The 21,002-nt window shown below is 52.1% G+C and overlaps 1 protein-coding gene across 5 annotated transcripts in view; it reads left to right on the top strand.

The window, feature by feature from the left end:
• Positions 1-21,002, top strand: part of TTC7B (tetratricopeptide repeat domain 7B) — a 242,417-nt gene that overhangs the window by 190,077 nt on the left and 31,338 nt on the right. For 3 of the 5 annotated variants that reach the window (XM_081230322.1, XM_081230318.1, XM_081230319.1), the window contains 2 exons: positions 7,037-7,177; positions 19,830-20,032. In XM_081230322.1, coding sequence (XP_081086448.1) covers positions 7,037-7,177; positions 19,830-20,032 — 344 coding nt within the window. Of the gene's footprint in view, positions 1-7,036; positions 7,178-8,227; positions 8,885-19,829; positions 20,033-21,002 lie in introns of those variants that run through there. The other 2 variants (XM_081230321.1, XM_081230320.1) reach the window with 2 other exon arrangements.

The following is a 21,002-nucleotide window of genomic DNA, read 5'->3' as shown; positions in this document are numbered from 1 at the left end:
AATTAATTCTCCTTAAGTAGTTCTGGGGTGTCTTTCTTTAAACAAGGTCGGATGGAATTTTAGGAGATGGACAAGTCAATAATACATGGCACCCGGGGAGAAGTTGAGCATGTGACCAGCCGTTAGACTACGGCCTGAGCCTGGGAGGCTTCTCCCATCGGCTGCATCAGAGACCAAAGCCTTTCCCAGGCGGAAGGACACTTCATTCCAGAGGCACGGCCTCGTGGCTATGCACTGCGGAGGGTTTGAGGAGGTGGGTAGCCTCTGCCCGGTGTAGTCCTCCAGAAGGTGCTGTCCCCGCCCAGAGCCGTCTCTCGGCTCACCCCCCACAGCGGGCCCCTCCCTGCATGTGCACCGCTTAGCTCCGCCAGCCCCATCAGCAGCACGCAGGCCAGCCCCGCATGCCCACTGGTGACCACATACCCGTGCCTTAGGGGGATCCTTCCCTAAAGCTTCCCCTGGGAAGGACTTTCCCCTTTCAAGAGAAGGCACATCCTGTCAGGTTTCAACTGTGCCTGATATTCTGTTAAAGTCATTTGGAAATTGTGATCTCGTCTTGGGACCATGGGTTGGCTGTCCAGATTTCCTTGGCTATCTTAACCTCCTTTTTCACTCCATGAAAAAAGGAAAGTATCTACTAGAATGACCCCCAGAGCTATTTATCGGCAGGACCCACAACCAAGAGGCCCCATAGTCGGTGGGAGTTGGATAGACCCAGCAGTGGCCCCTGTATCCGCCCCAGCCCCGCGGCCTCATCACGTGGGTGGACATGCTGTGTAGAGGGCAGGGGGCAGCCCTCGAGGGATCAGAATGTGGAAGGGAGATCTCTGACAGCGTGCTGTGAAGAGCCCACCACCCCCAGATCAGCCTCCTCGAGAGGCAGGACTGCCTCCAGCAAACATAGGAATTGTCCTCGCCCGGGGTTGGCCGGGTGGGGAGTGGAGGAAAATGGCTCATGTTTTCAAGGTACGGAGAAAACTCTGCCTAATTTGAGTGCTGAAGTGAGAGCGGACGCTCGTTTCTCTCCTCCCGCCTCAGAAAAGAAGAGACAGTCATCACTGTCTCCTCGGGTCCAAGGATGTTCGGGTTAGAGCACAGGGGCCAGGTGTGAGGTCACTGGGCTTGCCAGCAGTCCGCAGTGTTGCACTGATTTACGCGCAAGCCCTATCTTGAGAAACAGGCATCCTTTTCCTGTTAAAACCGAAAAATTTTAAGCAAAGGTCTCGGGCAGAATGCTTAGTCATTCAGATCGTTGTTTAGTTTGCAGGGTCTTTAAGAAGGGGGGCTGCACTTTTCTTTAATTCTTTCATTGTTTTGGGGGCACAGCTTCTAAGAACCGGAAGCTGAATAAACTCTACTGACAGATACTACTGAATCCCTTCAGGACTGAGGGAAAATAAGTACGGAGATTGATTAGCAGTGGGTAATTTCTGCACACTCAGTTTCTTTTCAGAAAAACGTGGGGAGAGCAAGTATCTGCTGCGGCGGCATTAGGCAGAAAGAATGGGGGTGACAAGCAGAGAGATGGAACTTGGGGCGCGACCACGTGCTCTGCATTCTCTCACATTCATGCATATGAGGCATCCGAGTTAACTCTCCAGGCCCGGGAAGCAAAGAGCAGCCTGAATCCTGAGCAAACACCTATGAGATGTGCCTACTGATGTCTCTTTGGTAGAGGATTTTTTTCGCACATCAAGTCACATAGCTGTCTGTTGTTCCTGGACTGTGCTGCTCACCAAGTCAGCAGGCTGCAGGGCTGCATCTGAGACCTGTTCATCTTCTACATGCTGTGAAGATATGAGGGGACAGTGAAGGTGGACATCCTTCAGACCTTACACCATAGCAGCTTACATAATGCGACCAGAACAGCCAAAAGGGTAGCTAGAATATAAATACATGACATGCACTCAGTGACCCTGCTTGTGAAAATACAGGTGATGGAACATAACTAGGCCACATAATTTATTGAGCCTTTTGCTTCACAGAATTATTGGCTCTGGGATCCCTTTGAATGATGAGCCTTGGATATTGACATAGGGTCCACATGTGATTGCCACATTTGAGGTCTGTGTGAAATGGACCGCAGGTGTAGTGTGCTTTGGAAAAGGATTTTTGGAAAGGCTTCAACTGCAACGGCAACTTGACCTGGCTGTGCCCGGCGTCCTACTTGTGGCAGGGTTTCTCCGCAGGCTTCAGCAAATGATAGGAATGTGGGGCAGACATCCTCCAAGCTGAGCTTGGACTCAGCTTCCTGAGGTCAGGGGCCTGGGTTCCTGGCCCCTCAGCCCATGGGGAGATGACTCCACTGCAGTTCCTGGGGCCTCTCTTTCGCTGCCCCTGTCCCCCACCCCACCCAGACAGTGGTCCGGGGTGGGGAGGACTCAGATAAAGACCCCAGATGTAGGGATCAGAACAATTCTTCAAGTGGCACTTCGCCCATGTATCAGGTGTCCGAGATAACATTTCCTCTTGGGCCTCTAGGAGGGAGGAAATTCAGATCTCCTCAGCTCCAGGGCATCTTATGCCCCCTGACCACTGGGGCAATCAGGTTACAGAGCCTAGGCCAGACTTTAGGGCACGCTCTCACCTGCCTGTGTCAGCTGTTGGTTCAGTTGGTTTTGCAGTAGCTTTTCAGAGCCACTGTGCCCTGTGACTGAGGGACTTGGTGGCTGCTCGACTCTCAGGGTTACGACAGGGATAAGCGCTTCTCAAATTAACGTGATAAATAAGAGATGTACAGTGGCCGGACACATTTGCTGGCTTACCTGTCGAACCTGATTATTTGGAAGCTTATTTCTCCAGAGTCTTGGATTTCAAGTTAGAAATATGTCTTCTATTCCTCCCTCTAATTCCTTTCTCAAGCCTCAATTTGTCCATTTCCCTTAGGGGAATAATCCTCTTAAGCCCCATGCACGCTGTAGGAGTACATTTGCTTTGGTGAGAAAGAAAAGGGTTGCTGTAAAAATAGGTTGGTTAGACTAGCATTTCTAGGTGTTTACCAACAGAAATCAAAATCTGTTTGGGCACTTACCGTTTTCAATCCTATGAAACAGTTAAGTTACAGGTTGTTTTGATTCATTGTAATCAGATCTATCCATTCTGATTCATAATGATGTTTATCCCTTTTTTCCTCCAAATGCTAACCCAGTGGAAGAATTTGATATACTATGCTATTGCCAGAAAGAGTACACATTAACTATTAAATAGTTTTACCATTATCATAAGTCACCCACCATTATTAATAAGTACTGAATGCCCTAATATCCATCCCTAGTACAGAACCTGAAGGGTCTCTGCCCCTGTGAGGTGTGTGTGAAGAGGGATCGACTAGGAAGGAAACGGTTATTTCTGACGAACCTCAGTTACCCTCCCTATTTAAGTGGGTTAGTTACGTTAGAGATGGGAAGCCCCTAGGCGAGTGCAGTGTTAATCCAGCTGTGCACCACTGTGGTTCTTAGTCCAGGTTGTTGGAAGTGAGCACAGCCATGCTGAGAAGCCCCTTGAGACGGGGAAGGTTCTGGCCTCTGAGCCATTAGGGAAGGAGAGTAGGGCACCCAGACGAGCTTCCCCAAAGAGGGGCCACTCTTCTAAATTTCACACCGTGATGTGTGTTTTGACAATACTCATTCTTCCATTCATTCATTCGTCATTCTGCAAGCATTTACCAAGTACATTGCGTGGGCCTGGCATTGTTAGCCCCTGAAAATACCTAAATGGAGGGCATGTTCCTGTCTTCCAGAACCACCCAGTCTCAGAGGAGAGACAGTTAACATCAACTTTTAACATAAAACAGTGTGGTCTGTACGGTGATAACCATTCCCACAGGGTGAGCTGGGGCACTGAGGACCCGAGGCCTAACTTTTTACACGAGGGTGGAAGGGAGAAGGAACAGAAGGTTCACGGCAGCCTTCCTGGTGGAGGTGGCGTCAGGGCTGGATTCAGAGGCTAGTGTTTGAGTCCTGGTTTTGCCACCTGCTGGCTGTATGACTTTGGGTAAGATACTCACTAAAATCTCAGTTTTGTCACCTAAACAATGCAGGTAACAGTGTTACCTGCCTCCAAGAATTGTTTAAAGATTAAGTGAAATAATATAGGTAAAGTGCAAATCTGAGTGCCTGAAACAGGCCACGTTCACTAAAGCCGATAATCACCACTGCTGGCATCATCATCATCATCATTTGCCAGACCTTACTCACAGTGAAACATTGATTTTAATAATAAATTAAAATTTATTATTTTACAGATTGTTATGTGAAGAATTCATTAATTTAGTTGTATATAGATGCCACAAAGAGAAGGAACTTTGACGTTAGTTCTGATGAGTGCATTTGTGAACCAAACAGTTAATCCAAAAAAGCAAAATTAGCCCCTCCAAAAGTCACAAGTCCTTGTAGCAAAGGAGCCTGAGAACCTGGTAGAAAATGTGTAGGATTTTTCTAGAGCGGTAGTTTGTTATTGTTCTTTTTAAAAAATGAATAACTAAATATTATGAGCATTTCTCAGTTTCAGTTTCTCATGTGTCAATATCAATAGATATAACCCGTGTAAACAAGATCTCTTGAGGGGTCTCAGTAAATTTGCAGACTCCTAAGGGATTCTGAGACCGAGAGGGTTCTGAGAACCTCCGTCCTAAAGAACAAGGTCTTCCCGGTACTCTTTCCCCAGGCTGTTGGGCTGCAGGGAGGCAGGACTGCTCAGGCTGGCTGGCCTGTGTGGAGGACGCCTGCAGGCTTTTCTTGACCAAATGTCAGTTAATAACACCTGCTTCCTCTCTCCCCAGGTCAGGGGCCTCAGGCTTAGCTGCACCTTGGAACCACCTGGGCTATTAGCAGATAGATGCCTGGTCCCACCCCTAGGGTCCATGATTTGGTCCGTCTGGGCTGTAGCTATGGCATACGATTTTTTAAAATCCCTAAGCGATTCGGATGTGAAGTCAAAGTTGAGAACCACTATTGAAGGTAGTCAGTGAGGAGGTGAGTCGGCTTGATAATGTCAGAATGTAGCAACAACACCCTTACTTATTTACTAATAGTTGCTGTTAAAAGTCTCAGGGAAACTACATCAAATCCTTGTTATCAAAGTTAAAGCATTGATTTTTCCATAAGAAGGTTAAAAACAAAACAAGACCAAAAAAATCAACAGCCGTTTAATCATTTTGCTGTTTAGGGTTTTTTTAGGTAGTCCGACACACTTCGTCTAAGCAAGGTCAGTTCTTAGCTGAACTTCACCAGTTCTCCTGGATCATAATGATATTGATCAGTGTCGCTGAACTGGGCCTCGAGATCCTCCTTGCATGGCAGCGCTCGCTCTGGAGGACTCACTGGTCCTTCTCCAGAGGCGCCCTCCTCATACCCTTCCCCGTGGGCGCTGTGTGTGGATTATCCACAGAAGCTGGATTCCCAGTCTGGTTCCCATCCACCTCCTGCATTTCACCTCCACCAACCCCACCCCACTGAAGGATTTGAGTGTATTTAGAAAAATCCATGTTTCCTTTGTGTTGGAATATGGATGGCCAGTCTATTGCTGCAGGTAGTCTTAAAAATGAATACATTAATTTTTATTAAAAAAAAAAACTTTTTTTCAGATCAGTTAATTTCCAGATTTTATTTGTCTTCATGAAATACAATCATAGAGTCTGAAAGTAATAATTTTATGCTTTCTTCTTTTCAAATCTTTCATGTCTTATTCACTGTTTAGAACTTTTAGAAGCTCTCTTCCTTAAATACTCATGAAAATAGAAGACATTCTTATGTCATTTATGACTTTAATAAGATAATCTCTAATGTGTAACTGTGAGAATAACAGTTGCTGGCTGTTTGTGCCATACTGAGACTATACTTTCCCATTTCTAGATTAATATTTTTCTATCATAAAAAGGACCAACTTGGTGCATTTCAAAGCCCCAACAGAAATTATTTTTATGCTCACAATCTCATTTTACCCAGAGTGAAATTTATTTGAGTAGTCAGCACTTACCTCTCCATATTATCACCATTTTCAACCTCATGATAGGTTGATAGTTACCACTGACGGCGCTGGAATGTTTATCTCCATATTACACTTTACGATGAGTTATAAATTAAGAATGTTGCCAGTGAATATAAATATCACCAGTTTTAAATTCGAAATAACCAAGACTCCCGCTCTCAGTTCTGAAACCATTCCTCCAAGAGCGGATGTTGGAAAGAAGTGGGGAAAGAGCCCCTGTTTGGGGAGGTGGCCTCCGATCGCCAGGTCCTCTCGAGGGTCAGCGTGGAGAGGAATGTGTCATTTGACTTCTGAATAGAAGCCCTTTGGCCAGTGAATGTGCTCCACCTGCCGCCTCCCCCAGTTCTCGGGACAGTAGCTTCTACAGAAGAGTGAGGCGGGTGCAGCTCCTGAGCTCCGGGCCACTTTGCTGTAACCTGTCCTCAGCGAGTCTAGTATTAGCCTTAGTGACAGACACCTGCTTAGACAGCAGGCAAATTGTGCTTTGTCTACAGTTTTTAAGCCATGTCCTAGAATATGGTTCCAGATGCCTCAAAGGCCAGGGAATGAAACGGGCGGTTGCTGGGTTTGTCTTGAGCATGGCCTCCATCTATGCCAAATCCTGCCCCAGGGGGCAAGTGTGGTTCCTCCCCCTGCCCCCCAGGTAGTTTCTAGGTTCAGGCCCAGGCAGGGGTGCTTTGTCACCTCCCTTTGTGGTACCTCACGCCTGCCAAGTTTCAGCAGCGTGTCACGGCCTCGTGGCTAGCTGTGCCCCTCCTGCCCCGACACTCAGCCTGCGCTCGACTCAGCTCCCGGACGGAGCATTTGCGCAGCGTGTGCTCTGTCCTAAGAGACGAGCTAAAGCAATGGACAGAAACTAAGGTGCCAGGCCATAGTGACTGTATGGACAGTAAGGACCGTAAACCTCAGAAACATCGTGAGGGAGGGGCGTGTGTACGTCTTGAACCCGTGCCTGTGTGTGAGGGGGACGGCTGGCTGTGTGGGTCGGTGGCTGGCTCTGGGTCTGTCCTTTCACCTCTGATGCCGTCTTCCCGACACCCTCCCGCAGGCTCTGTTCACGCCACGTCGATAGCAGCCTCCAGAGTGGAGCAGGCACTGTCGGAAGTGGCGTCGTCTCTGCAGAGCAGCGCCCCCAAGCAGGGCCCGCTACACCCCTGGATGACGCTCGCGCAGATCTGGCTCCACGCAGGTACCGCCCCGCCCTTCAACCCCACGCCCACCTGCCGCGCTGCCAGAGGGAGCTTGCGGCCTGGGCCGCAGGGTTTATGCTGTAGCAGGGGCCAGAGATCTACACCCCAGGCTTTCTTTGAGGGGAACAGCAGAGCGTGGTGTCCCAGACCCGACGGAGGTCTGGCAGTCCTGCAGCCTTGGAGTGGAGCCTCAGCTCTGCTACTTACCAACAGCTGCATAGGCTAGAGGTGATAGCCTCCCCTCTCAGCCTCGGTTTCCTCATCCGTACGGTGGGGTCAATAGCATCGTCTCCTAGGGTTGGTGAGCACAGTGCCTGGCACAGCCTGGTGGTGAAGTCTAAGAGACCCTGGGAGAGGGGCCAGGTGTCCTGATGACACAGATGTCTTTATCTAAGCCGAGGGGGTGGGGCGACGGCGTTTTGATGTCCGACCTCTCCCTTCTGATGGCGCTCCTCGTAATCCTCCGAGAGCGAGGCAGGTACCAGCAGCTGCCGGACTGGAAGCTAGCCCAGAAGGCAGGTGTGACAGCCCCTCCTCCAGCTTCACATGGCTGCTTCTGCGTAGCTAGGAAGTCGCCACAGTAAATCCAGCCTGCAGACATTTTAGCAATGGGAATCCCAGTACACAGAGCAAATGGTGGCTATTGATTTACTTACATATTTATAGTTCCATAGGAGAGATAACTTCTGTTTCTCAAGTTTTCCCCCTTGATCTGCAAGGCCTTCCCAGGCTCAACTCTCAGGGTGCACGGCAAAAGCCCAGGTTTGGCTGCAAAAGCACTTATTACCCACCACTGGCCATCTGTTTACTCCTTTTTTTGCCAAGGCTAATTGTATGATGTCCAACCTTGTTTGGAACCTTTGTGTAAGAAACACAATTGGATTTACCTGGGTTTGGCATGTCCCAGAGCCGAGCTCAGTCAGCCGCTTCCATGTTGGCATCTTTAATTGAGCCAAAACAACCACTGTAAATGAACAAATTATGTTCTTCTAAGCAGAAAGACAAAAGAGGGATGAATCACGAATGTGCCGATTGTTCTTCCTGTGCAGATGCTGGCCAGAGTTCAGCCTCTTACTGGGTTCTAGACAGGCTGACTCAAGGGCCCGGGAACAGCAGTCATGCCTTCCTCTGCGGCTCTCTTGAAGAAAAGCTGGTCCCCAGTCTAGGACCTGGTGCCTGTCTTACTCAGTCGCCCTCATGAGCAGTGACGGCAAAGAACAAAAAGAGAAGGGGTTCCCTTTAGTGTCCAGGCCAGGTGAGACTGGCGGAACCTGCAGGGCTTAGTAGAGGGGCAGAGTTGTCCTTCAAAATGGGCCTGAAGTTGAGTTTTTAAAGGGCCAATGTCTACGAAACCACAAGGGCAGAAGGTGATCCTTCTAGGCTGGAAGCAGCTCCCTTGACCTCCCAGGCATTGCTTCTCTTGCCTGTGGCTCGGAGAAGCTAATGACCTTGGTGAGGGTCACTGAGTTCCAGGACCGCCTTGCCCAGTGGCTTGCTGCCCCCCACTCAGTTATCCAGGCTTTGCTCCTCTTGACGTGACCCACCATGACGCTTGGAAGGAAATTTTGTAGCTGCTTATTAGAACGTTGAAGAACCTGGCAGCTAAGATTCCTTGTGGAGTTATCCTTGAAGTTTTATGAATCGTGTGACCTCCCTTTCCCATTGCCGTAGCCTATAGGACAGAATAAATCTCTCATTGCTATTAATGCGTGTGGCTTTTAACGTTCTATGAGTTGGTGGAATTGAATTCTGGAAATGGAATATCATACTTGCCTTAAACTCCAGGCAGAATATAAATCCCGCTTCTATAGTATGTATGAATGAAGCAAATTATCATCTTTATAGGATTGGTGCTATACTGACTCTTTCAAAGCACTGACTTTGAGTCAAGATTAGAATTGTATCGTATATTCAATATGGTCTTTGAAGAGGTAAACTCAGAAGGAATTCATAAAAGAAGCTTCCACTGAACTGTAAGGTTTTACCATATGTGGTTTGAGCCTTACTGCTCTGGGTGGCAAACTAAAAGTGACTCACATTTTTTGACAACCTATGGAAACCAGGTAACATCTGCGTCCATCGTCAGCTCTAACAATACTGCCAGATGCTGTAAATGTCGCAAGCTTTGGAAGAAACTAGATCAAGGCCTCACACCCAAGGCCATGGTGTTTCTGTGGCGTTTGTGGGTCTCTTCTCTCCTGGTTGTTTTTTCTGGTGAGCTGCGTGTAGTGGGAGCTTGTGGTGGAGGCCCGTGCAGGAGGTGGCCCCAGATTTGAGGCTGTCAGGTAAGGCCACTCTGAGACGACCTCAGATTTCCAGCCTATTATATGAGCAGGTCCCTGAGCCACTTGTGTGTCATTTGAGTGGCAAAGAGATCATGACTGGGACACCTGAGCCTCTGGCTGCTCTGTGAGGAAATCAGCCACAGGCCCAGTGGGGAGCACAGACCCAGGAAGTCCAGGGATGCTTGACCATCCGGGGTCCCTCCCGTCCTGTGTGGTGGGACCCATGCCCTGGGCGCCCCTTCCCTCTGTACCTCCTCCTCCTTCCTGGACACTTCTGACCCCAGGGCCCCAGGCTCCTCACAGGATACCTGGTGGCCAACGGGCATGGGTTGTACATGTTTTATTGCTTGGTTTGTTCGGACCCATGTGACAATTTTATTTAAATTATTTTTGAAAAACTAATACATGCACATGATACACAGTTCAAAAGACGTGACATGAGAGGCTTCCTGCCATCCCGAGTGTCAGTCACACTCCCCCACGGCAACCACCGTTAGTGTGTGCACACCTGCCGGGGTGTAACACTCGCTGGAGATCATTGGCTGTCGGCACATCAGATAGTAAGTCCATTGTATGATTTTACCATAATTTAACCAGTAGCCCACTGATTAACATTTAGATTATTTCTAGTATTTTGCTGCTACAGACAATGCGTCAATGAGTAGCCGTCTATAGATGGTTCTGTACCTGTAAGGTGAACTCCTAAAAGTGGAATTGATGGATCAAAGGGTGCATACTCTTTAATTTTGGTAAATTCTGTCACATTGCCTTCCATAGAATTGTGCCAGTTTGCATTCCAGTCAACAAGATGAGAATGCCCATTTTCTCCCATTCTTTATAACACAGCAAATTATCAGACTTCAAGATCTTTGCCCATCTGATAGGTGAAGATGGTATTTCAGTTGTCTGCTCATGGCTTCTGCCCATTTATCTTCTTAGATACTGAGCTTTTCTTTTTGAGTTGTAAGCACTTATTATGTGTCAAAGAAATTTGCCTTGTGCCATATGTGCTATAAGTATTTCCCCCCATTTTAATTTTGTTTGTGTTTTGGGGTTTTGTTGGGGGTTTTTTGCCAAATTTTTTTTTTTTACATTTATCAAGCTTTTCCTTATAGCATCTGGGTATCACATGATATTTAGAGAGAAACTACCCATTTTTATGGTCTCTTTTCCTGAAAGTCCCAAGTAGCTTCTAGTGCCATTTGTATATACACCATCTTATAAAGAAGGTCCGAAGGGTTCTTTTCCTCTGTTTTGCAGAAGGGAAACCCAGGCCAAATAGAAGCCAGCACCTCTGTGGTCTCACTGGGCAGGAGTCAGGAGAGCTGAATTAGAGCACTTGATGTTTGTTGCACCTTGAGACCTATCTCCCTGGGAGTCATACATTGTTTTCTTTAGAATGCACACTTTATCACTGGCCTTTGGAAATTCATACATTCACAGTCATTCAGAGTTGAACCAGGGCCTTTCCCAAGCCAAGCAGCTTCTTGGTGTCCATCCTTCAATTTCCACTTCTGGGATGGCAGCTAAAAATGACTTTGCAGAAGGTGGACAATTTCTGCTTGTTACTTACTAATAATTATAGCTTTCACTTTGGCATCTCTCACCGTCGAAACCAACAGCTATTCTTAGATGTGCAAGGTCAGATTTTCTGATTTCTGCTGGGAATGTAAAGCTGTGATACTCTCACAAATTCCTTGGCCCTGGCTGGCCTGTCCCCTTTGCCCTTCCCCCCTTCCAGGTTCCTCCCAGCCGCCGGGAGGCTGCATCGGCAGGGTTGAGGGGTAATCCTGTGGCATGGCCACCATGACAAGATGAAGACAGCTCCCAGACAGGTGGCGTGAGGGTCACTGTACAGGGAGTGCTTGCAGGAGGGAACATGTGGTACCCAGGGGTCAGGCCTGACCCGACACGGTGCCAGTCTCTGTGGGTCAGCCCCGCCAGACCTGCCCCATCTGCTGCCCTGGGAGGTTTTGATTCATGGTCTACAACCTGCAGGTAGCTGACTTTTACCAAGCACCGTGCATGTGTCAGACCTTATCCTAGGACTTTATGTGTCTTAACTTGTTTAGTCCTTGTGATAGCCATATAAGGTATAAATACCCTTTAATCACCCCATTTTACAGATGGAAAAACCAAGACACAGCTCTCACATCACCTGCCTAAGGTTACATGACTAATAAGTGGAGAAACCAGAAGTCAGACCCAACCAGTGTGGCCCCAGAGCCCCAGCCGCTGCCCAGGGCGGGCACTCGGCTATGGAACACACACCTGTGAGCATCTGTTTACGTGTGTCATCAGGGTGAGGCTCTGAAGCTCAGTGGTCAGCAGACGGACACGGGCTCTGCCTTCACGGAGTTTACACATGCGAAACATAACAATTGCAGAAGCACTTAATTCCACGGTGCCGAGTACCCCGGAGCAGCAGTGTGGGCTCTGGGAGAACTGGGAACAGAGGTCTTCCCCAGCCAGGACTGGAGGAGGCCTGAGCACGTGGCAGGCACAGGACACACGTGGACAGGCCTGTGGGCCACGTGAGCCCTGAGGTTAGAGACATGGCAGGGCCGCAGGGCATGAAGCCTAGAGAGGAAGAATCACGTGGCCGAGGCGAGGCCAGACGAGCCAGCGTCCTGGTGACCAGGTCAGGATCTCTTCCTAAAAGCACTGAAAAGCTGTTGAAGGACGGCAAGCGGGGGGATGAAAGGATCAGAGGGAGGTTGCTACAAGATCACCCCCGCGGAACGTGGGGCACAGAACGGGAGACAGTGCCGTGGGGAGGCAAGGTCAGGAGCTTTGGTCTGCGTGACTGCGGGGAACGGCCGGTCTGAGGGTGGAGAGAGGGGGATACCTGAGTTGCATTTTCGAGGCAGAACTGATAGGACTTGTTGATGGGTTAGATGTAGGGGTGAAGGAAAAGGAAGACTCCGGTGTTGGGAGCTGGAGCCAGCGGGTAACTGGTGATTCCTCTTCCTGCCACGGGCAGCCTGGGTGGTGGGAACCGATGGGTAGGGGTCGGGGAGCAAGAGCAGCCAGAGCCCTGCTTGAACTTGGGAGCGTCGGGTGCCTGAGGACCCACAGTGAAGTTGTCAGGCAGGTGGCTGGATATTCAAGTCTACACTTGAGGTTTGGGCTAGAAACATCAAGTTGCGAGTGGGGATTTAAAGCCAAGGGGTGTGATGAGAAGGCCTAAGAAGAGAAGGTCGATGGAGAAGGGAAAGGGCCAGGCCCCGGACCTGAGCCCCCAACATTCAAGATTTGAGGAGGAGAGGAAAAGCCAAAGCAACAGAAAGGAAGTGGTCAGCAAGGCGGGAGGGAACCGGGAGACGTGGCGTCCTGGCAGCCAAGGGGGGTTACAAAGGCGCCTGTGCGGTACCGTCAAGGGCTTGGCTTCTGGACTCAGACTAGTTGAAATCCTGGTCCCACACCCTAGTGCCCTCCTCTGCAAAATGACAGTTTGACAGTCACACAAGATAATGCATGGGAGTGTTCAACAGGGAGCAAACACTCAATAACTGTTAAAACAATGATTTCTTAATCAGCATTGTATCTTCATTTATTTTTTAAAGGTTATACTCCATTTATAGTTATTATAAAATATTCCCCACGTTGTATAATATATCCTTGCAGCTCATTTTATACCTAATAGTTCATACGTCTTAGTCCCCTACCCCTCCCTTGCCCCGCCCCCTTCCCTCTCCCCATTGTAAAATAATGATTTTTTTTCTTTTATTGTTGATTCAATCTTTTTTTTTTACATCTTTATTGGAGTATAATTGCTTTACAATGGTGTGTTAGTTTCTGCTTTATAACAAAGTGAATCCGTCACACATACACATATGTTCCCATATGTCTTCCCTCTTGCGTCTCCCTCCCTCCCACCCTCCCTATCCCACCCCTCTAGGCGGCCACAACGCACCGAGCTGATCTCCCTGTGCTATGCGGCTGCTTCCCACTAGCTATCTGTTTTACATTTGGTAGTGTATACATGTCCATGCCTCTGTCTCGCTTTGTCACAGCTAAAGACACAGACCTACTAGAGGATGGACTTGAGGATATGGGGAGGCGGAAGGGTAAGCTGTGGTAATCTGTGATAAAATAATGATTTGTAAGTGCATGTGGCAGGTAGGAAATGCTGTGGAGGAAATGCTGAATAAGGTGGAGACAAAAACATTTGTCTCCCGGCAGACACCTGCGCCCAGCCCTGGCGCTGCTCTGCCCTCCGCGCCAGAGGCTGTCCCAGGACCAGCTTGCTAAGGTTGTTTCCCAAGTCTCCTCTGTCTAGGGCAGCAGGGTTTGGGGTAAAGGAAATGGTTTCGGGGGGTCAGCGAGTCTGCAGGCCTAACTCCCTGCTGCCTGCAAGACTGAGAGAAGCTGACGGCCCTCGCGCCTTTTCCTGCATCCCTCTCCGCCAGACCTCTGGTGGGATGGAGGATCTGACGGCATGCACACAGGTGCAGCCCTCGGGCCGCCTCTCACATACACGGCTCCTTTGTGTGAGTCTCACAGAAATGTCCCCTCTGGGTAGGCTAAGCCCCAGGGAGAAGGTGTGCCTTAGCTGAAGGCACCTTGGTGAGAAGAGCTTCCTCGCTTTCCAGGGGCAGATGCAGCCCTACGCCAGGCTCACAGCTGGCCAGCGGGGTCCAGGCTGGTCAACCCCACTCCGCCCAGCGCCTTTGCACGGCGCACGACCCAAACAGCCCTGAGCCCAAGGCAGGCAATGGGAGCCGGTTCTCAGCCTTGCAGCCGACGTGAAGCAGGTGCTTGACAGGTGTCGGAAGAGCGAATGAACGAGTGAGGAAACTGGGCCCTGTGCGGGGCTGTGGGTGCGTCCCGCTCCAGGTCCCCCTATAGGGAGCCCCCCTCACCACTGAGGAGGAAAGAGGCCCCGGGCCTTAGCACTATAGCTCAGCCCTTTTCAGATCCCATCTTTAGCTTGGTTTGGCCAATGATTTCGGAAAGCCCTCTGCGCGAGGCGCAGCGCAGAGGGGAGCGGACTTGATCCCGGCCCTCCAGGGACGCGACCTCTAGGGGATAACACGAGTCATGGGAGCACGAGGCAGCCTGGGGTGAGGGGCTCCCCAGAGCACGCAGGGCGGTGGAGGGGTGACACACCCAGGCCTGTCTGGGGAAGTCGTGTGCAGGGTGGGGTTTGGGGGGACGTCGTGTGCAGGGTGAGGTTTGGGGGAGCCCAGGGTGAGGAGTGATGGGTCTGCAACAGTACAGGGAAGGCACTTTGGGCAGAAGGTACAGCACAGCCGAGGTGTGGAGGTGAGACCGTGAATTGAGCACGGAGGGGGTGAAAAGGTAGCAGGGTCCTAGTTTAGAACGGGAAGCAAAAACATTTGGGTTAGGGCTTCCCTGGTGGCGCAGTGCTTGAGAGTCCGCCTGCCGATGCAGGGGACAAGAGTTCGTGCCCCGGTCCGGGAAGATCCCGCATGCCGCGGAGCGGCTGGGCCCGTGAGCCATGGCCGCTGAGCCTGCGCGTCCGGAGCCTGTGCTCTGCAACGGGAGAGGCCACAACAGTGAGAGGCCCGTGTACCGCAAAAAAAAAAAAAAAAACATTTGGGTTACATTCACCTGCAATTGGGAACCATTGAGGGTTTGCAAGCAGGGGTGGGGTGGAGGGGTATTTCCAGCATTTTTCATAGTAACCTGGTAGCAAGGAGAAGGCAAGGGATTCCAGAGAGGACCGTCAGAGCTTAGTCTGAGCTTCAGAAAGGGGTAGAAAGTGTCCGTGACCCTGAGTGGCACCTTACCTTTGGTTAGAGGCTGTCAGCTGCCAGCGACCAGGACAGACTCTGTCCCTGTGACCTCTTCAGAGAGTGACCCTTCAGAGCCTGCCCCGCAGCGGGGGCTCTGACATTGCACTGAACTGTGTTCTTGTTAGGAGCCCATCAGCTTTACGTTCCCGGAGCCAGCTTCCCTCTGTGTTGCTGTTCCTTCTGTACAAGCTCTTATATCTCTTAATGAGCTCAAAAGGCCCTTTGTGGGGTTTTTTTGGTTTTTTTTTTTTTGTTTTCACTTGAATTTAGCCCTTGGTGAAGGGATCAGGGGAGCATCACTTGCTGTGGCTTCTCTGGTCTCTGACTCCTCATCGACCTGGGCCACAGAGATGGTTGCCTTCCTCTGACCCGCAAGCAGTGTCCATTAATCTACAGCCTTTCCTTAAGCACCTACTAAGTGCTAGATCCTGTGCTAAGGGATGCAGAGGTGACGTGGCTGGCAGTTGCTCATAGTTTTAGTGGGAAAAGACAATACCGATCACATTTTTTGGAGGCTTTGGGGAAATAGTACACCTCTGTTTACGGCCTGAGTTCTGAGCCAATTAAGAAAGAGACAGGGAGTGAGATGGAGATCACACTCCCAGCTCTGTGCCTCGGGAGGCTGAATCGGAGAATGCATCGTGACTTCTGGCCTCAGCTGGTCTCCCAGTGCATCACAGCTGATTGAATTCACCCGCCCCACGTTGCTGGCCTCGCTGTCGCAGGGGCAGGGCCCAGCATCATGCCCGCAGGAGCAAGCCGAGAATGCGGGCACCCAAGGCTCCAGGCTTCCACCCTCTTGGTTGAGAGGCGGGCCAGCCTCAGGCCCCACCTGGCAGGTGAACAGGCCCAGAGAAGTTGATGGTCTTGCCCAAGGTCACACACAAGGCTTGGGTGCAGGGATCGAACCCTCCATGTTCCCCTGACACTGGCTGACCAACGGGGTACCCTAGAGCCCTGGGGTCCCCAGTGCTGCCTCAGAGACCCAGGGAGGGGGCCAAACCAAGAGGGAGGGCAGCTGTCCACTCTTAAGATCTCTTTGGAGGAAAGAGGCTCCACTGGGGAAAAATGGAAAAATGGCCAGCCCGTTGCGCCTGTGTCCTTCTGTTTGATCTTAAAACGAAGGGATCAGGGAGCAGCGCAGGCCATGCACTCGCCTGCCCCTACAACTTGGACAGCACGGCAAAGAAGTCCTTGGGGGTCTGGATCCTCTCTCCCACCTTCTCAATCATGACTCAGCTCAGCCCCCGTCGTCTGTTTCCTCATCACGAGGAGGGAGGAGAGGCACCAGACCTGTCACCGAAGACATGGAACCAAGAAGACACTCGGTGCCGTGTTTGTTTTCACGGGGACCCACACAGAACAGGGCGTCATCTACATTGTTGTGTTGGTGTTTAAGGCTCCCCCCTCACCCCCCACTGCAACATACACCTTGATTCTTGTTATAAAAACTCTGGGGACTTCCCTGGTGGTCCAGTGGCTGGGAGTCCGCCTTCCAATGCAGGGGATGTGGGTTCGATCCCTGGTCGGGGAACTGGGATTTCACATGCTGCGGGGCAACTAGGCCCGCCCGCCACAACTAGAGAGGAGCCCGCACACCGCAATGAAGAGCCTGCGTGCCGCAACTAAGCCCCGAAGCAGCCAAAAAACAAATAAATGAAAATGAAATAAAATATATTTTAAAAATCGAAAACAAAACGAAGCTCTGGAATCATTTAGTCCCCACTCTCCCAAGTTGGCTTTTATTCCAGAGCGATCTAGATGGGAGAGGCCTGTGGTGTCTCACCCGCCCACAGGCAGCCCTGGGACCTTGGAAATGAACACGAACCCACCCCCAAAGGGAAGCAAGTCAGGAGGCAGCCTACAGTGGGAGGAACATTCTGTATTGCTGCCCCCGCAGCCGCCAGGCTCCGGAACCTGAAACTGCCAGATACACCCCGGACGCTTCTGGCGGGAGCTTGGAGAGAGTCGTGTTACTGGAAGACAGCGGGCAGCCCTGCGTGTCTATCTCCCAGGGGACAGGTTTTGCAGAGGCCCAGGCGGAAGGACAGACGCGTGTGGTCTTTGCTCCTGCAGAGGCCCCGTGTGTCGTAGGTGCTCAGTAAGTACCTCGAGAGCGGAGTCTCGGAGGACGTGAGGCAGGTGCAGTGCCAGCCCGGCCACACTTAGAGCTCAGATGTATGTGAGTGTCTGAGTTTCCAGGTCTGAGAGGCTGGGTCTCTCCCCGCAGGTCCCGGGGCCAGCCCATCACCTCTGTTCCCTGTCGAGGGGGACTGCCGGCCACAAACACAGATGGGGTGCAGGGCAGGTCTGTGCCTCCCCCGGGCTTGCTTGTGGCCTGAGGAGTCAGCCACTGATGTGACTGTGGTCACCAGGGAAGTGAGGTGCTTAGGAGAGGGCCATCCAGTGGCATCGACACTGACCACACCCTGTCCAGAATTTCCAGTCTCCGCGCCTGAAGCCAGAGGTGGGGAGATAGAAGGGTGGATGTCAGCAGTACGTGCTGTCCGGGGGCGTAGCCAGGACCCCTCACAAAATGTCTCTAGGGACACAGCCATCAGAGGGATACCCAGGCTGGGCTCCCCTTCCAGCTGGGGGGGGGATGGGGTCAGAGGTAGCTTCCGGGCGGGGGGTGGCCATTGAGCTGGGCTTTAAAGGGGGTACAGGGGTGACACCATCGGAGCAGAGGCAAGAGAACAAACAAAAGCCCAGGGAAACAGCGGCAGCTTAACACAGCAGAGCCCGGGGGTGTAGGAGGCAGTAGGAACACAGGTTAGTAGGGGTGGTAGAGACAGTCACCAAGGGCTCTGGATGCCAGGCAAAGGGGTCTGGATGTTATCTGGAGGCAGGGGAGACACTGTTCTCTGTAGAGAGCTGAGCACAGCCACAAAGCCACACCTGCCTATACCTTGCCCTGGGACCTCGGACAAATTGCCTAGCCTGTCTGTGCCTCAGTTTCCTTGTCTGTATAATGGGGATAAAATAATAGTACCTAGTGGATCACTGTGCAGATAAAAGCAGAAATGAGAACACTTCTCTGCACAAAGCACATGTTTGATGATTATTAGCTACTGTTATCATTACTGTTACTGTTCATTCATTTGCAACCATTTCCTGCACTCTGACTGCCAGGCACTCATCCAGTCACTGGGGACACAGCAGTGAATAGTGTGAAGCTGGTGGCTTATGTTCTAGAGGGGGCCCCCCAGACAGTGAGTGAGACAAACAAGGTGAGCCTAGTATTGGCCGGAAAAGAAAGCAGGGAAAGGAACTGGGTCGTGCTGGGTCAGGACAGGGTAGGGGGAGCAGCAGTTTTAGGTGAGATGGTCAGCAAAAGCCTCCCAGAGGCCGTTCCGGGGAAGACTGAATGGGGTGAGGGGTGCACAGGAACGGAAGGCGCGCTTTTCAGCAGTGTGGTGACCCCAGCGGAGCTTTGCCTGGGGAGGCTGGTCTGTCAGTGGCTGCGCGGGACAGAGGGGCTGGAGGAGAGACGGGAGGGGCGTGAGGAAAAAAGTCAACATGTTCTATTTCTTTTTATTGTGTTCTATCATTCCTATTCTCGTGTGCCTTCCGTTATACACAATGTGTGCATATACACGTAACTTGGAGATATGGGCACAAAACATCCTTCTCTGCCAGGAGTGGAGGCCAGCGGTCAGGGCAGGAGCGGGCGAGGAAGGGGCTATCCCGGAGGTGGGAGGAGGGGTCTGTGGGCCTGGAGCACAGCGGCCACCTGAGCAGGGCTCTGGGCGGCGGTCTTGACAGGCGTGGCTGAGGAGGGAGAGGAGTCTTCCCACATCCGGCCAACGCAGGTCCTACATTGGAGAGGCGGTGGGGCCGTGACCTCAGGGCCCTCAGGAGATGAGGGATCTGAGCGGACCTGGGGACGGCTGGGGGCACTGGATGTGCATGGTGGAAGCCAGGGCTGCAGAGCAATTAGGGACCCTCCACGTAGGCGTGGGAGACTTGAGGCCTGAGATTGGAGGAGAGCTCATCTTCCTGCTTTTTGGAAAGCGATGGCTCATCAGTGTTATAGTTACTAGTCCCCCGGTGCAGTGGCTTTCCCAGGTCGGTCCAGGGCAGGGTCTGATGGAGCAGCGATTTTACGTCGTGCCCATAGCAGCCACCGCCTGCTGGCCTTGTCACACTTCCTGGCATCAGGGGAAGCAGCCCGAGAGCTGAGCCGTTGCCCTGTGAGGGGCCGTGCACCTCTGGTTTGCCTGTCCTTGGGTTCAGCCAGCCCTTCTTCTGTGGTTGTCAGAGCTGAGGGCAGGTGTCCCTGGTGGGCCCTGAGGATGCGTGACCTCTGAAGGGGGGGTGAGGGCAGGACCCAGGCAGGCCTCACTCCCCTCTCGTCGGTGGTGACACGTGTCCCCTCCAAGGCCGCATGGCCTTGACTCAAGTGCCTGTGAACAGTGGGCGGGAAGGACCGTCAGCCCGCGGCTGTTTCCACTTGGGGTTGGGGGCTGGGCTGGCTGGCTCTAGGCCCTGCGTATTCCAGGTGGGCCCCTGCCAGACTCCCATGGTGGAGGGGAGGCGATGTCCCAGGGCCTCTGAAGGACAGGGACCCAGGACAGCACCTGCCTGTGCTCTCCTCCTCACAGCTGAAGTCTACATCGGCATTGGGAAGCCGGCAGAAGCCACAGCCTGTACCCAAGAAGCTGCCAACCTCTTCCCGATGTCCCACAACGTCCTGTACATGCGAGGCCAGGTTGCCGAGCTCCGAGGGAACATCGAGGAGGCCCGGCGGTGGTACGAAGAGGCCTTATCCATAAGCCCCACCCACGTGAAGAGCATGCAGCGGCTGGTGAGTCTGAGCGCCGGCGGGGCCTCCAGCCCTGGACCAGGGGTCCCCTGGGAAGGAGCACATAGTTCTTGACCCTCAAACCCTGTTCCCATTCCAAAGGCCAGATGCACTTGGCCTGCCAGGCTGTCAAGGTGCATAAAGCCAGCGAGTGCCGTTGCTGTTGTAGTTTACACAAATGGAGCTCATAGAATCGGCAGCGCACAGCCTCAGCGACCCTACCTGGGGGTCCTGATCGGTGTGAGGGGAGGGTTTTGAGTCAGCGGTCTCCGGCCAGCAGTCCAAGCCACCTTGTGGCTCTGGGTTTCATGAAGACATATTTGTGGGCTTTGGGCACTATCATTGTCATCTTGGTCTCCGAGCTGCTTATAGCAGCCACCTTGGGGGTGTCTGCACCTTGGGGAGCCTTCAGTACAGAAGTCAGAGCACTTTACCTCCTGGGGGGCTCTCTTACCTTGAGGGAGCCGAGACCCCAGCCTGTCTCGGAGGCCACTGGCTAGTGGGAGCATCCTGTCAGAGGACGGGGGCAGCCCTACTGCGCCCAGAGGACCCAGGTAAGTCACCGCAGCGCCCACACTGCATACGGGTGTGGTGGCTCTGAGGCCGCACACGCCCCTCCTCTGGGTGCCCAGCCAGGAGCCCGGGGCTGCCCCACTGCTCCCCTCCCTACCTTGCCTGGGAGTTGGCCACCCGACCACCTCGGTTTCAGTTGGGCGGGGTCAGTTAGACCACTCTGGAGGGTTCTCAGAACACACGTGGGGCACAGCGGCTGCACAGGAGCCGCCTGTCTGCTGTCCCCTTCCTGCAAGAGTCTGGACGGAGACTTGGAGATGAACTGGGTCCAGGGAGCCGGTGAAAGCCGCTTTCTCTGGGCCTGTCGGCCAGACTTAGCTTCTGAATTTGTATTTCATTCTTAGTGGTAGGACATCTCTGATTTCATGAGCCACGGGAAGGGAAAAGCCCGTAATGCAGC

Source organism: Mesoplodon bidens (genome assembly GCF_964165515.1).
Source record: "Mesoplodon bidens genome assembly, chromosome: 3".
NCBI lineage: Eukaryota > Metazoa > Chordata > Mammalia > Artiodactyla > Ziphiidae > Mesoplodon > Mesoplodon bidens.
Note: the sequence above shows the minus strand (reverse complement) of the source record. Positions and strands in the feature narration are given on the sequence as shown.